General features: G+C 36.2%; 2 protein-coding genes across 15 annotated transcripts in view; both read left to right on the forward strand.

Moving 5' to 3' along the window:
- The window catches only part of ppfibp1b (PPFIA binding protein 1b), a 31,481-nt gene extending 22,199 nt beyond the window's left edge, over window positions 1–9,282 (forward strand). For all 8 annotated transcript variants that reach the window (XM_079874299.1, XM_079874298.1, XM_079874302.1 and 5 more), the window contains 11 exons: window positions 708–849; window positions 1,732–1,863; window positions 2,068–2,218; window positions 2,355–2,466; window positions 2,621–2,709; window positions 3,349–3,471; window positions 3,558–3,683; window positions 6,466–6,654; window positions 6,754–6,921; window positions 8,068–8,133; window positions 8,264–9,282. In XM_079874299.1, coding sequence (XP_079730425.1) covers window positions 708–849; window positions 1,732–1,863; window positions 2,068–2,218; window positions 2,355–2,466; window positions 2,621–2,709; window positions 3,349–3,471; window positions 3,558–3,683; window positions 6,466–6,654; window positions 6,754–6,921; window positions 8,068–8,133; window positions 8,264–8,350 — 1,385 coding nt within the window. In that variant the 3' untranslated portion in view covers window positions 8,351–9,282. The remainder of the gene's footprint in view (window positions 1–707; window positions 850–1,731; window positions 1,864–2,067; window positions 2,219–2,354; window positions 2,467–2,620; window positions 2,710–3,348; window positions 3,472–3,557; window positions 3,684–6,465; window positions 6,655–6,753; window positions 6,922–8,067; window positions 8,134–8,263) is intronic.
- Window positions 9,283–9,893: 611 nt separating this feature from the next.
- Window positions 9,894–13,801, forward strand: endouc (endonuclease, polyU-specific C). Of its 7 annotated transcripts, none has more exons than XR_013821479.1 (9): window positions 9,894–10,131; window positions 10,527–10,586; window positions 10,685–10,784; window positions 10,869–10,980; window positions 11,931–12,052; window positions 12,330–12,442; window positions 12,539–12,689; window positions 12,795–13,223; window positions 13,646–13,801. XR_013821479.1 is itself a non-coding variant. In XM_079873798.1 (8 exons), the coding sequence occupies exons 1-8, from the start codon at window positions 10,121–10,123 to the stop codon at window positions 13,053–13,055; spliced, it is 930 nt and encodes a 309-aa protein (XP_079729924.1). In that variant the 5' UTR covers window positions 9,899–10,120; the 3' UTR covers window positions 13,056–13,801. The 7 variants fall into 7 exon arrangements, 1 of the variants encoding a protein (XP_079729924.1); XR_013821480.1 differs by having other exon boundaries at window positions 9,899–10,131; window positions 12,795–13,486; window positions 13,632–13,801; XR_013821481.1 differs by having other exon boundaries at window positions 9,899–10,131; window positions 12,795–13,486; window positions 13,639–13,801.
- The last annotated feature ends 514 nt before the right edge of the window (window positions 13,802–14,315 follow it).

Consider the following 14,315-nt stretch of genomic DNA (forward strand, 5'->3'; position numbering starts at 1 on the left):
AAATAAGCAATTTAGGGCCAAAGTTGGTTTATTTTCATTTCTTTACTTCATAGCAGGAGATGATATTAAATGAGGTAATGATAATTATGTTTTTTTAAGTCCTCATTGTCAAAATAATAGTCTAAATAGACGTGTTTAAACATTGAGCTCTTGTGGTAACCAGCGTGAGCACTTCAAGATGAAGAATATTCAAGATGAAGAAAGTTCTGTCCTCATCACGTGTTATTTTGTGACCACATTACCCAGCACTCAAATATTCAGACCGCATTCTCACAGCTCTATATGTGCCCTTCACATCTAGACTACTGTACGAATGTTCGTTCAGGCTGCATTTAGTCCCATTCAACTACAAAGATGTTATTACTTCCATTGTGTTAACTTACATGTGAATTTGTTCCATGGTTCCACTCCTAAAATAAACCCAATCCAGTTGTTCTTCAGTCCAGACGAGAGTCATCTGCAATCTTGCCCCATGATGCTGATTCCAGTAGTTCAAGGAGTACGCTGTAATTTTTGGGCTTTATTTCTTTTGAACTTCCTGTTATTCATGACATTTTTACTGCTCTGGTCTCCAACTGAACAACTGCCTTGTTTTTTCTTCCTTCCCATAATCCTCAGTTTATTTGATGCTCGACTTACCATGGCATTGTGGGTAATGTGTTGTGCTGTGGTGACAACAGGTCTTGTGTGTGTGTTTGTTTGCACAGCTGAGACGGAGAGGGACGGCACTGACCATCTGGATCTGGCAGGCATGCCGCAGAGGTCAGCTGACAGTGACAGCACACACACTCTCCCCATTTCACCGGAGGGCAAGAAAAAGTCTAAAGGAATCAAAGCACTCTTTGGAAAGTGAGTCTGAAACGGAGGTGCAGTATTGGATGTTTTGGACATCCAGCATATTTCATATCCTAGAAGTGTCGTTAACTAAAACTATTAAAAATTGTTTTTGTTCATTTGAGGAAAAGCAAGAAAATAAAGCATTGAAATAAAATAAAGTATTAATATTAAATATAAAAATGAGACATGTTGCCTTGGTAACTAAATGAAAATAAGTTTAAGCTAAATATAAATATTAAAAAAACTAATAAAAACGGCATGCACATAACAAAATGAATAAAATCTAATCTAAACTAAAATTAAAAAGAAAACTGAAAATATAAAAACAAAAGCTTACTCCAAAATATTAATAAATACTATAAAATTATATAATATTAATTTATTTTATTTAAAGTATTATTTTATTGCAATTTTCATTATTACTTAAATTGAATAAATATGTTGTAAAAATAAAATAATAAAAATAAATATGTTCTGATTTTCTTTAAAAGTCCAAGTAACCTTTTTTTTTTACAAACAACACCCTAAATGTAGCAATATAAATTGATATTTTTATATACGTGTGTGTGTGTATATATATATATATATATATATATATATATATATATATATATACACACATACATATATATATATATATATATATATATATATATATATATATATATATATATATATATATATATATATATATATACTGTATATATATATATACACACAGTATATATGTGTTTGTGTGTTTTATTTTTTTATATTATTTTAGATAAATGTGGAAAAACTTTTGTCAAACTGTCATTTAAAGCATGTTGTATCAATAAATCTGTAATCTTCTTAGTTAACCCACATCAGTTTGAGATGAACTTGATAAAAATGACTTTCTCCTCTTCTTTGAAGACTCAAAAGAAGTCAATCAACCACATTCAACCTGGATGATAACCTGTCAGAGAGTGAGTTTAAACGGGGTGGAGTCAGAGCCACAGCTGGGCCCAGACTGGGCTGGTCACGTGACCTGCAGAACACCAACAGGTCAGTATTCACAGTGACACAGGATAGAGCACCTCCTCAAATTGGAAAGATCTGCTGATGGTAAAGACACCTTGTTGACAGGTTCATATGCATAGTTGTTGATTTATTGGTTCAGTTCCTCATTTAAAACTCATTTTGTTTTGTTGTCAAAGTGACATTTTAGTCGTTCATGCCGTGTGAGATGTGCTTGTTTGTGTTTTCCAGCGAGTTGGATGCTCCGTTCGCACGCTGGTCCCGGGAGCAGGTGTGTGATTGGATGCAGGAGCAGGGACTGGGGTTGTACGTGAGCTTGGCAAGGCAGTGGGTCTCCTCTGGCCAGACGCTCCTGCAGGCATCCCAGCAGGATCTGGAAAGAGTGAGTTCTTATTACTCTGAATCAGGATGAGAGCATATAGTGGAGTCCAAACTTCTGAGACCACGTTTAAACCTGGTAATAATCAGTTTTCCTTCTGAAGTTCATGTTTAAGGACTGTTCTGCCCTCTCTATGCAGGAGATGGGAATAAAACACCCTCTCCACAGGAAGAAACTCCAGCTGGCCCTGCAGGCACTGGGCTCAGAGGAAGATGACAACAAGGGCAAACTAGACTACCACTGGGTGACAAGTAAGGAATTGATGTTTATTTATCCACAGTATCATACATTGGTTGGTTAAATGATGGTTAAATTAAGGTTAACACTCAGATTAAATAATTTTCTTGATTGATCCATAACTGATTGAACTGTTTTTGAGTTGCTACCTCTTTCCTTCTGTTCTAGGGTGGCTTGACGATATCGGCCTCCCGCAGTACAAGACTCAGTTTGACGAGGGACGTGTGGATGGGCGGATGCTTCACTATATGACTGTGGTTAGTCTTTTTCTCAATCATTTCATGAGGTTTTAATCATTAAATGAAAGGTTAAATTAGCTTTTAATATACGCCACCATTCAAAAGTTTGGGGTCGGTACGATTTTTAAAATGTTTTTGATAGAGGTCTCTTATGCTCAGCAATGCTGCATTGATTTGATCAAAAATACAGCAAAAACTGTAATGTAATGAAATATTTTTACACATTTTAAAATGACTGTTTTCTATTTTAATGTATTTTAAAATGTAATTAATTCCTGTGATGGCATTACTCTAGTCTTCAGTGTCACATGATCCTTCAGAAATCCTTCAAATATGCTGATTTGGTGCTCATTAAGATGTTTCCTATTATCGTCGTTTTGCTGGTTAATATTTTTGTGGAAAATGTGATTTTGTTTTTCTTTTCTTTGAGGAATATAAAGTTCAAGAGAACTGCAATTTTAATTGAAATGGATTTTTTTTATAACATTATAATGTGTCCTAACTGAATAAATGTATTAATTCATAAATAAATATAACTTTACTACCCCTAAACTTTTGAATGGTATTGTAATAAGAAACAAGTTGTTCGGTTTGTTGAGTAGCATCAGCTTTCATAGAAAGGCATTTTAGTAATGTTTTTCTTCTCCCGCTAAACAGGATGACCTGTTATCTCTGAAAGTGGGCAGTGTTTTACATCACCTCAGTATTAAGAGAGCCATCCAGGTGCTCCGGCTCAACAACTATGACCCCAACTGTCTACGGCGACGACCTTCAGATGAGGTAGGAAGAGAGACTAAACTCTAATTTGTGCTATCCTGTTATTTTAGCACTTGTACTAGCATTCCTTATGCTCACCATCATTTCAGAACAACATAAGTCCTGCTGAGGTCTCTCAATGGACCAACCACCGTGTGATGGAGTGGCTGCGGTCCGTTGACCTGGCTGAATATGCGCCCAATCTGAGGGGCAGTGGAGTACATGGAGGACTGATGGTGAGAAAAGTTTATGTACTAGTTTAGATTATTGATTGAAATGGTTAAAGCTGTACTCATAAGAGAAAATTTGTAAGTTAAAAGCCTGCAAGAGTTGATCTATGAACACTGTATAAGGCAGGCGTTCTCAACCCTGGTCCTGGAGGGCCACTTTCCTGCAGAGTTTAGCTCCAACCCTAATCAAACACACCTGAACCAACTAATTAAGCTCTTCAGGATTATGAGATAACTACAGACAGGTGAGTTTGATCAAGGTTGGAGCTAAACTCTGCAGGAAAGTGGCCCTCGAGGACCAGGGTTGAGAACGCCTGGTATAAGGGATAGTTCACCCAAAAATGAAACTACTTACCCTCAAGTTGTTCTAAACCTGAATGAGTTTCTTTCTTCTGCTGATCACAAAGGAAGATATTTTGAAGATTTTTGGTTGACGGTAGCCATTGACATCCATAGTATTTTTTTCCTACTATGGAAGTCAATGGCTACCGTCAACAGTTTGATTAACATTCTTCAAAATATCTTCTTTTGTGTTCAACAGAAACAGCATAAAGGTGAATAAATGATGACAGAATTTGTCATTTTTAGGTGAACTATCCCTTAATGCCCCAATATATATATATATATATAAGTTCTTTTTCATTCTTTGCTTAGGGGTAATAAGAAATTCGAAATTCCTTTGCATCGGTATACTTTTAGCGAACATCGCAACCCGTTTAGGTGAATATGCAAATATGTGCTGTGCTTTCTTTCCAATAACAAAATAAACAACAAAAATGACTTCAATGAGAAAACAGCGCCCGATTAAAGGTCCCGTATTATGCCCCTTTTCACAAGATGTAAAATTAATCTCTGATGTCCCCAGAGTGTGTATGTGAAGTTTTAGCTCAAAATACCCAACAAATACTTTTTTACAGAATGTTTAAATTGTCATTTTTTGGGGCTCAAAAAAACGCGCTGTTTTAGTGTGTGCCCTTTAAATGCAAATGAGCTGCTGCTGGACGACGCAGGGGGCGGAGCCTCACAAGCTCGTCTCTAAGGGCAATTTCATCTCACGGAAATTATGATAATATCAGAAACTCTCAGTAACGGTGTTCATTTCGAGTTGGACAATAATGCCTACAGAGTCAGAGTGCTGTAGTTTAGTAGTTTAATTACGGTTATAACGTATTTGTCATCTGCTTGTATGTATCCATTATTAATAGCCTACAAGTCTGCTGTTTCGGACCAGGTCTGAATGATGATCAAACATACTGATGAGTTTAATAAAGTTTTTTGTACATAACACAAAAGATGAAGCGTCAGTTTTACTTCAGAAAATCACCGTAAGAGCTGAGTAAACACATTAAGTTATAAGAAGTGCGCAAGTACATAACGAATTTCGGTAGAGTTGAGGGAGCATTTTCTTTAAAAACAAAATAATTCCACCTCGTCTTGGCTGCCTCAGATTTCGGGAGTAAATAGAGAGAGCTATGTGGATTAATACATCCAGCCACACAACACCTACAACGAGGAGACATTCTCATCTATGGCTGTGAACTCGATCAGGGGTGCGTTTCCCGAAAGCATCGTTGGCCAACTATGGTCGCAAGTTCATCGCAATGTCCATTGAACTCTATTGGTAACGACGGAACTTGCGACCATAGTTGGCCAACGATGCTTTCGGGAAACGCACCCCAGGGCGGGTCAAAACAAAGGTGATTTGACTCGGGATGAAAATAACAGCGTCTCGACGACATGGCGACAAACGTGTATTCCTTTTTTGTGTATTCCTGTGGGCGGAGGTTAGTCAAGAAACGGTTCTAGTGACGTCATTAAAGAAGGAATTAGAGGGATGTAGTCGAAATCAACCGTTCACTGTAGGCGTCTTCTGTTAAGTAAAATATCTCGCTTGGCATTGAACTTTGAGCTTTATAATTTTACAGATATTATTTATACTCTAACAACAATATTACACACTAACTAAAGTTTGAAACATGGGATCACGAAGAACGGGACCTTTATCTCTTTCCCCGCCATTGATGGAAATTTCCATCATTTGTGAAACAACCGTTCCCCGCCATTGACAGAATTTTCTGGAAATCCTTGTTTTCACTGTTATACGGTAAAGGGGCGCTATTACGCATCTCCTGATCAAAACACATGCGAAGAAGATGCAGAAACGAACAATATCTTATGTAATCATATGCATACCGTATGTAAAATAACGCAATCACCAACATTAAATAGCCTATAAATCAAAAATGTTGATGGACTCGATCTACTCCATCTGTGTTTTGATCATCGTTCTGAATCTGATCCAGATGTAGTCTAATTGCTCAAAATGTTGCTTTTTTTTATGAAACTTACTCATGTGTTGATAAAAAAAGAATCAGTGTCACAATTAGAAATACAACTTAAATTTCTACTATGCAACAGAAGAAATTAACTAGATATTTCCTTGTCAAATAATGCGAAGCCACATATCACATCTACCTATTACGTAATCGCCACGGACCAATGGTAGTTTGAAGGTGCTTACTAGCGTAACTCCCGAAACGAACATTTTCGGTATGATTTTGTTCAAAATGACGTCACAATAGATCATTCTTAGATTTCGCTGTAAGTATATCGGGCTCCAGGTTGCTAAAGTGGAAATGAAGTTTAGATGAAAGATAAACGAACTGTGCTGATCAAACCACATTTAGAGAAAACTTTTGCTTTTGTTGCTCTCAACCCAGCCTCTTTGAGTAATAGAAAGTGCAAGTTTGTTCCTAAGAAATGGGTGTCTTTTTTTTCTTTGTTTCAGGTGCTGGAACCTCGCTTTAATGTGGAGACGATGGCTCTGCTGCTAAATATTCCCCCCAATAAGACACTGCTGCGGAGGCATCTGGCCACTCACTTTAACCTGCTGGTGGGTTCTGAGGCCCAGCAACACAAACAGGAGTGTCTAGAGAACCCAGACTACATCTTACTCACTGCCACGGCTAAAGTCAAGGTATGATGCAGAACATCTCCAGGACATTTACTGCAGAACTGGCATGTGATTCATTCAATTTGGAGTATAAACATACGTTTGTGTCTGTGTCAATTTTAGCCGCACAAGCTGGCGTTTGGGGGGTTTGGTAGGAAGAAGAAGCAAGAGGACAATGAAGAGTATGTCTGTCCCATGGATGTGGAGATGCCCAAAGGACGCAGCTTCCAGAAGGGCTACAGAGGCATGGAGCTCCAGATCTATGATGATGACCTAGATCGATTCGACCAGGTAGTGATAGAAGCTTGAGGGTGCATGATGTCTGGTGGTCAGGATGAACATTGGAAAAAAAAAAGAAAAAAAAAAATCAGGAATTTATCATTGTTAACATTAAATACTGCAAAACACATGGAAGACTCACTGAATAATGTGCCATTTTAACTACAATATTTTATTTATTTAATATAAATATATAAATAATAAAGTGCTTCTTTTAATGTCTTTGAAGGAAGTCTCTTATGCTCACCAAAACATTTATTTGATCAAAAATACAGTAAAAACAGTAATATTTTAAATATTATTACAATTTAAAATAAAATAACATTGTCTGTTTGAATGCATTTTTAAGATGAATTAAATAAATGTAAGAATTTATTCCTGTAATGCAAAATCATTACTCCAGTCTTCAGTGTCACATGATCCTTCAGAAATCATTCTAAGATGCCGACTTGCTGCTCAAGAAACATTTCTTATAATCAATGTTGAAAACTGTCATTCTGCTTTGTATTTGTGAAAACCATGATGATAATGTAAGATTTAAAAAAAATAAAAATAATAATTCATACTTTAAATCAGCTGGAGCGCATTAATTTGATCAAAAGTGACAGTAAAAACATTTAAAATAATACTGAAGAGTTCTGTTTCAAATGAATGCCGTTGTTTTGAACTATTCATTAAAGAATCCTGAAAAAAATGCAGCACGTTTTTCACATAAGTATTAAGCAGCAAAAACATAGATATGTAACTGATAATAATTGAGCATCAATAATTATTGAGCATATTAGAATGATTTCTGAAGGATCATGTGACACTGAAGACTGAAAATCCAGCTTTGCCATCACAGGAATAAATTTTATATATTTTAAAATATATTACAATAGAAAACAGTTATTTCAAATTAAAATTTGTTTTTAAAGTCTGTTTTACTGTAGTTTTGATTACATAATGCAGCCTTGGTGAGCATAAGAGACTTAAAAAAAACAAAACTTTTATCTTTAATTTTTCTGGCCTCTAACTTTATTGTATTGGATTATCGGTATTGTATGCTGAGTTGATAAATCGATAGTCAAGAACCTTAATCGAATAATTAAAGATAATGAATTAATTTAATCACTTAACACCTTTATGGCTTTGTTCTTTGCATTGTTTTTAATCCAGATGGATGACTCTGAGGGGACAGTAAGGCAGATCGGTGCTTTCTCTGAGGGCATCAACAACTTAACGGTAACAAGCAGCTGCATATCTGATCTCACTTGCTGCTTTATATATATATATATATATATATATATATATATATATATATTTGTGTATGTGTTCTTGAGCCTAAACTGTGTGTCATGTGTTTTGTACTCAGAGTATGCTGAAGGAGGATGAATTCTTCAAGGAGATCTCCACGCCATTTCCCAATGCCAGCTTAAAGGATGATGATTCCAACGTGTGAGGGCACTGCAGGGACCGTCTCACCCTTAGTGCTGCTGCTTTAATCGGAAGTGACTGTGCCAATTCCTCTGCCAACACCTCCACACACACACACACACACACACCTCCATCTGAATGCCAAATATATCAATCACAGCCACGTCAACTCATCAAAACACCATTTTAAAGTTTTTCAATTGCCTTTCAAGAACATTTTGTTGAATTAATATGTCTCCCGAAGGTAGATGGAAGAATGTCTGCCCTGTTTTTTAATCAGATTGTTAGTGGTCATTTTTGTGGATCGATATATGAAAAGCAGTCCTACTGTAGTTTGCTGGTCTGAAATAAAATCTGTGATAGGTTTGTGCCAGTTATGGTGGCAGAAGAGCACAATGACACTTTCAGTCAAAATCAAAGATATATTTTATTAAATTGTTGATAGATTGAAGTTGTACATTGCCAATAATGAAACTAGCATGTATCATCAATATTTCAAATGAAAGTTCTAGGTCCAGTCTTAAACATAAATGTTGGAAGTTTTTTTTTGTTTTTTTTACCTGTACAATTTATAAAGCCAGTACATGCATCATTATTGCATATGTTTCACACATTTGCATGCAAAACTCTGTACAATATATTTTACATCCAGTTTGTAAAGGTTTGCATGTTATTTAAGTCTCATTTGGATAAAATATTTGTTACTTTAATGAAAGTTCATTGTGAATTATTTTTACACTGCTGCAGTACTTTAAAGATAGCAATAATGTTCTCGTTTATGGAAATGCTATCATGTAGCGTGAATGAATCTTTAATGCAATACTGGCATGTGCACAAAATTGTAAGCAGCTGAAAAATATATTTAAAATATAGTGCCACTCATAACAATTTCAAAGTTACATATTTGTACTTCGTTGACTTTTGCTTGTTTTCAAAGGTGAATAAAACAGTGAAAGCATGCAGGCTTTGTTTGTTATTCGCGATTTTTTTTTTTTTTTTTTTTTTTTTGCTTTGTCATTTTTAATTACAGAGCCCTTTGCAATATTTTAGCGGCATTTCTTTCTTTTTTTTAATAGCAAATATTACATTTGTAAGATATTTTGTGTAAGGAACTCTTTAAAGTTGATAAACAGCGCCATCTGTTGGACAGCCTGTAGATAGTTGCTTGCTAGCATTTTATAATGAGTATGTGTTCTTTCCCTTTGATCATAATTCAGAATTGATATAACTTGCTTCCACCATGCTTTCAATGTCAGGTTTTGAATCAGGTTATATAGTATCCTGTTTTTGCTTTCAGTTTTTAGAAATAAACTGATGAAATGAGCCAGTCCTTGTACTTCATGTCAACAATGTTGACTTTTTCCTGTGTGCTTCCTATCCTTTGTCCTATTGAATATTATGTTTTGCACTGAAATGTATCGTTTTCTGAATTATCTGATATACAAATGGGAATCGTTCTTTGTTGTCTCCGTGAAAATTATTAAATCAAAATCTGTCCCGACCAGCGCAGAGAAAATAAATTGTGAAAAACACGGTGTCTACCCTTCTTGACCAATCACAGACAACTTATCCTAAGCTCCGCCCATTTGTTGTTTTGGTGTACATTTTCAATCTACTCCTTTATTCTTTTTCGATGCAAATGCTTTGACTCAGTCAGTCAACGTATTGGGGTGTATTCAGGCATGAGATAATCGTCAGGGGTCTCTTCACTGGGCGTGCTATATAAGACCTTCAACAAAAGAGGAAAACTGCACAAGCTCGCGTTCATCTGTGCACGCGCATCAAAGCAACAACCATGCGCAGAGGGTATGTTGAACACTTTATGTTTTGCATACACTTGTAAGTTATGTCTTTAAAGAGCATTTTAATAAGCAGAATAGTTTTACAAAAGGTCATTCAGTGTAACGTTGTGATTTTTAATACCTTGTTTTGGGGACCTCTTAAGTCGCGTTTATGTTTGTAAGTTCATGTGTTTATTGTTATTTACAGTAAACGGTCATTTATTAGAATATTCTCTTTGGTTTTAACATTTGCGATTTGATATTGCATTTCTCTTTAAAGCAGCAGGTTAAGTTGTATAAACTTAAGTTATATCATTTATGTCCATTTAAGTAGGTAGCAGGCATGAAATATACTATACACAAATATACTATACATGTATATACACATATAATCACACACACTACATTCTTATGTTGCAGGTATGATTGTGGATGGATACTTGTGCTGTTGGCACTGTTTAATTTCAGTGATGCGGCAAGGTAAAATATTTTCCAACCTGTATATGAATGCAATGCACTACACCTGAGAACTGTTCATACAAGTTTTAGACAATTCACTTTTTTTCCTCTACACTCAGTCAAAATGTCAACCAGGAGCTTTCGAATATTTTCAATGAGCTCTGGAAGCTGGACGTGAATCGCATGAAGCCTGGAACTGATTACAACATCACACTACAGGTATCAGTATTTTTTTAATGTCCCACAATATTAAGTATAGTGCCCAATCATGTATTACATTAAAACATCTAACATTTCTTTTAGGGCAAAGCTGGTTACATAGCACAGGGAAGCACAAGTGCGGTAGACCATGCCTCATCCCCACTGTTTTCCGGTGTCGATGAGGCCAAATTGGACGGCATTACCACTTATGCACGTATGTTTCTTTAGTAAAAATCCAACACCTAAAGAAAAGAGATTCTTAACCCCCTTTAATCATTTTGTCAGTTTGCAAAAAAAGAAGGATTTTTCCATGCAGCTGTGCTAAAACATTTAACAGAGACACACCAAGAGTTGCATGTTTAGGCAGGCAGTTAATCTTAAAGTTGATTGGTGGAATGTCCCTTCTTTTGGTGGAGTTAGGGTTAGGACATATTTTCCCTGGGAAACCACTAATATATTAGTTGATTGATGCAACACTTTACCAGAAAAATTTGAATCTGAAATGTTATTTTAAAACCCTCATGCATATAAACTTAAATCACTTAACATATTTTGGATTTATGAGGTTGAATAGGATAGCAAAATATACATGATGCAATTTTATTATTACACATTTTCACATTTACAACACAAGACATGGAGCATTCCAGTTTCGTAAGGCACAATTATTAACATACAAAAAAGTAAACATTTCGACCTTGAGGATCATACATTTTCTGTCTTTTTGCTTTAATTTTGAAGTACTTGAGACTTTAAGGGTTAGTTCACCCAAAAATGTACTCACCCTCAAGCCATCCTAGGTGTATATGACTTCACAATCAGCCGAACACAATCAGAGTTATATTAAAAAAATATCCTGGCTCTTCCAAGCTTTATAATGGGAGTGAGTTTGACCCCAGATTTTGAAGCCCAAAAAAGCGGATCCATCCATCATAAAAGTAATCCATACGCCGGCTCCAGGGGGTTAATAAATTTTCATTTTTGGATGAACTAACCCTTTAAAAATTCTCACAAAATCACAAAGAAATAAAGTAAAAGAAGGTTTACATTTCTTCCATTTACATGTGTATGAATATGATATCTAACCACCAAAATGACCAGAAATGAAATTGTTTTCACCAACCAAAACTGGTCTTCTGTGATTTTTATCTCATCTCTCAACAGGTTTCATGAAGCTTTTGGACAACTATGAGAGGTCCACTGGTGTGGCAGAGAAGGTGACCGCTGATGAGGTGACCGAAAATAACTCCTTTCTGGATGCCATCTTAGATACCGCAGTCATGAAGGTACAGTATGACTCAAATTATACCCTTAACCAAATAAGAAATCTCCTCCTCTTGTTTCTCAAGGCAATACCAAAAAAATGAAAAGTATTTAAAGTACTACATGTAAAGACAAGTTCACTTTTTTTCTCGTTGCTAACCAAAATATTGTGGTTGTTGCCTTCCACACCCTGTTCTTGACATCTGCTTATTATGCCAAGAGGAAAAGAGTGTGGAAGGGCGTATTATGATTCTGGGGTCATTAGTTCAGTTTTATATGAATGGTGTTTTACTCCCTCAGCGTGCCCACCGGTACCTGATCGGCAAGGGGAAATCACGCTCAAATCTGAGACAGTTTAAGAGTCAGTTGTACTACATGTGGTTCCGCCTTTATCATAGAGACAGAAATGGAGGGTAAGCAAAATACACCAGTGTAACATGAAAAATGTCTATCTTTTATTCCCTATCTGCTCTAATTATAAAATGCATCACTTTCTTTCTTCCAAAAAGGGAGGATTCCAGTGGATTTGAGCATGTGTTTGTTGGGGAAACCAAATTTGGCAGAGAAATCATGGGTCTTCACAACTGGGTCCAGTTTTACCTGCAAGAGAAGCAGGATCTTCTTGATTACAAGGGCTACAAAGCCAAGGACAATAACGCGGTACTTCTTTCATCAATAAATACGAAGTTAACACAACAGTAGATAATAATTGATTGTTCTGTGTGTAGACTTCGCTGAATGTGTGTTTGTTTTTCATCCACGCAGCCTGAAGACGATGATCATGTCTTGAACGTGCAGTTCAGCTGGCATGGTTTGGTCAAGCCAGTGGCCAGCGCCTTTGTTGGTGTGAGTCCTGAGTTCGAGATGGCAATCTTTACCATCCTGTTCCTCACGTCCACTGAGAAGACCACCACAGCTGTGGTCAATCTGGATGAGTACCAGCTGGAGATGGTGGTGCACAGACATGGCCGCTCTATCGGGACCGCTTATCCCAAGCTGCTTAGCAGCAACAACAGACACGTATAAATCCCACATACTGTGTGCTGACAATAGCTTTTCAGATTTTTAAGTTAGTTTTTAAAGGCACATTGTAATTTTAAACGCGTAGATATTTGTTTTGTATTGGAGAAGTCTTCAATTTAGATGCTTGTTTACTAATATGTTAAAGGAACACGCTGACTTTTTGGGACTTTAGCTTATTCACTGTATCCCCCAGAGTTAGATAAGTCCATACATACCCTTTTCATCTCCGTGTGTGCCGTAACTCTGTCTGACGCACACACCGTTAGCCTAGCTTAGCTCAAAGACTGGAGGTAAACGGCTCCAGCTAGCATACTGCTAAAATACTGCATAAGTGACAAAATAACGCCAACATTTTCCTATTTACATGTTGTGATTTGTATAGTCAAAGCGTATACAAATAACAAGGTCACATGAGACACAGCCATCTTCTAACCGTATACATACTGGGAACTATATTCTCAGAAGGTGAAGCACTGCTACTTGGGCGGAGTGATTTGCTCACAGCACCTGAGAAGCTGAGAGTTTGCTCAGAGTTGGAGTAAATCACTCCGCAGAAGTAGCAGTACTTCGCCTTCTGAGAATATAGTTCCCAGTATGAATAAGCTAAAGTCCCAAAAAGTCAGCGTGTTCCTTTAACAAACAACAGTATTCTCATTTAGAGTTTTTCTGTTTGCCTATTTTGACCACGACTGCTGTTATATACATAGTTGGTTATGGAAAATAGAGCTTTCACATTAAAAAGAATTTCTTGATCCACTTGTGTTTGTTTATTTGCAGAACTCATCATTACATTTATTTATTTGACTATCTCTACGATATACGTCACAATGGTGAATTAAAGATAATCGCAACTTCTGTATCATGCCAACCTTAAAAAAATGCTATAAACAACTTATAATTATTGTATAATTGTTACACATACAGATTCATGGCCTCATACAAAAATAAATCAAAATAAACAATGTGATTCAAAATATATTATTAAAAATATGGTGACCAGTTACTCCATCTATATACACCAAATATTCACAATGGGTCCAAAGGTTTAAAACCACTAGTGAAAAGCCTTCTATTTAGCATTTTCACATTCAAATTAAAAGCTGAATTTAAAACATTTTATTAGATCTGTCCATATTTTGCTTTAATAACATCAGCACCTGAACACTCGGATGAATTTAAAAAGTTTTTGGAAAACCAAATGAACTTGTGCTCCAGAAGAGCATTTTGTGCTTTAGTAGATTATGGTTTAATAATCGTTTAATA

Source organism: Squalius cephalus, assembly GCF_949319135.1.
Source record: "Squalius cephalus genome assembly, chromosome: 6".
NCBI lineage: Eukaryota > Metazoa > Chordata > Actinopteri > Cypriniformes > Leuciscidae > Squalius > Squalius cephalus.

Excerpts from the sequence above, each read along its gene's own strand:
- endouc (XM_079873798.1), top strand. Across the intron at positions 10,587-10,684 it reads AATTTCAGTGATGCGGCAAG|TCAAAATGTCAACCAGGAGC; the intron begins GTAAAATATTTT and ends CTCTACACTCAG. Across the intron at positions 12,053-12,329 it reads TAGATACCGCAGTCATGAAG|CGTGCCCACCGGTACCTGAT; the intron begins GTACAGTATGAC and ends TTACTCCCTCAG.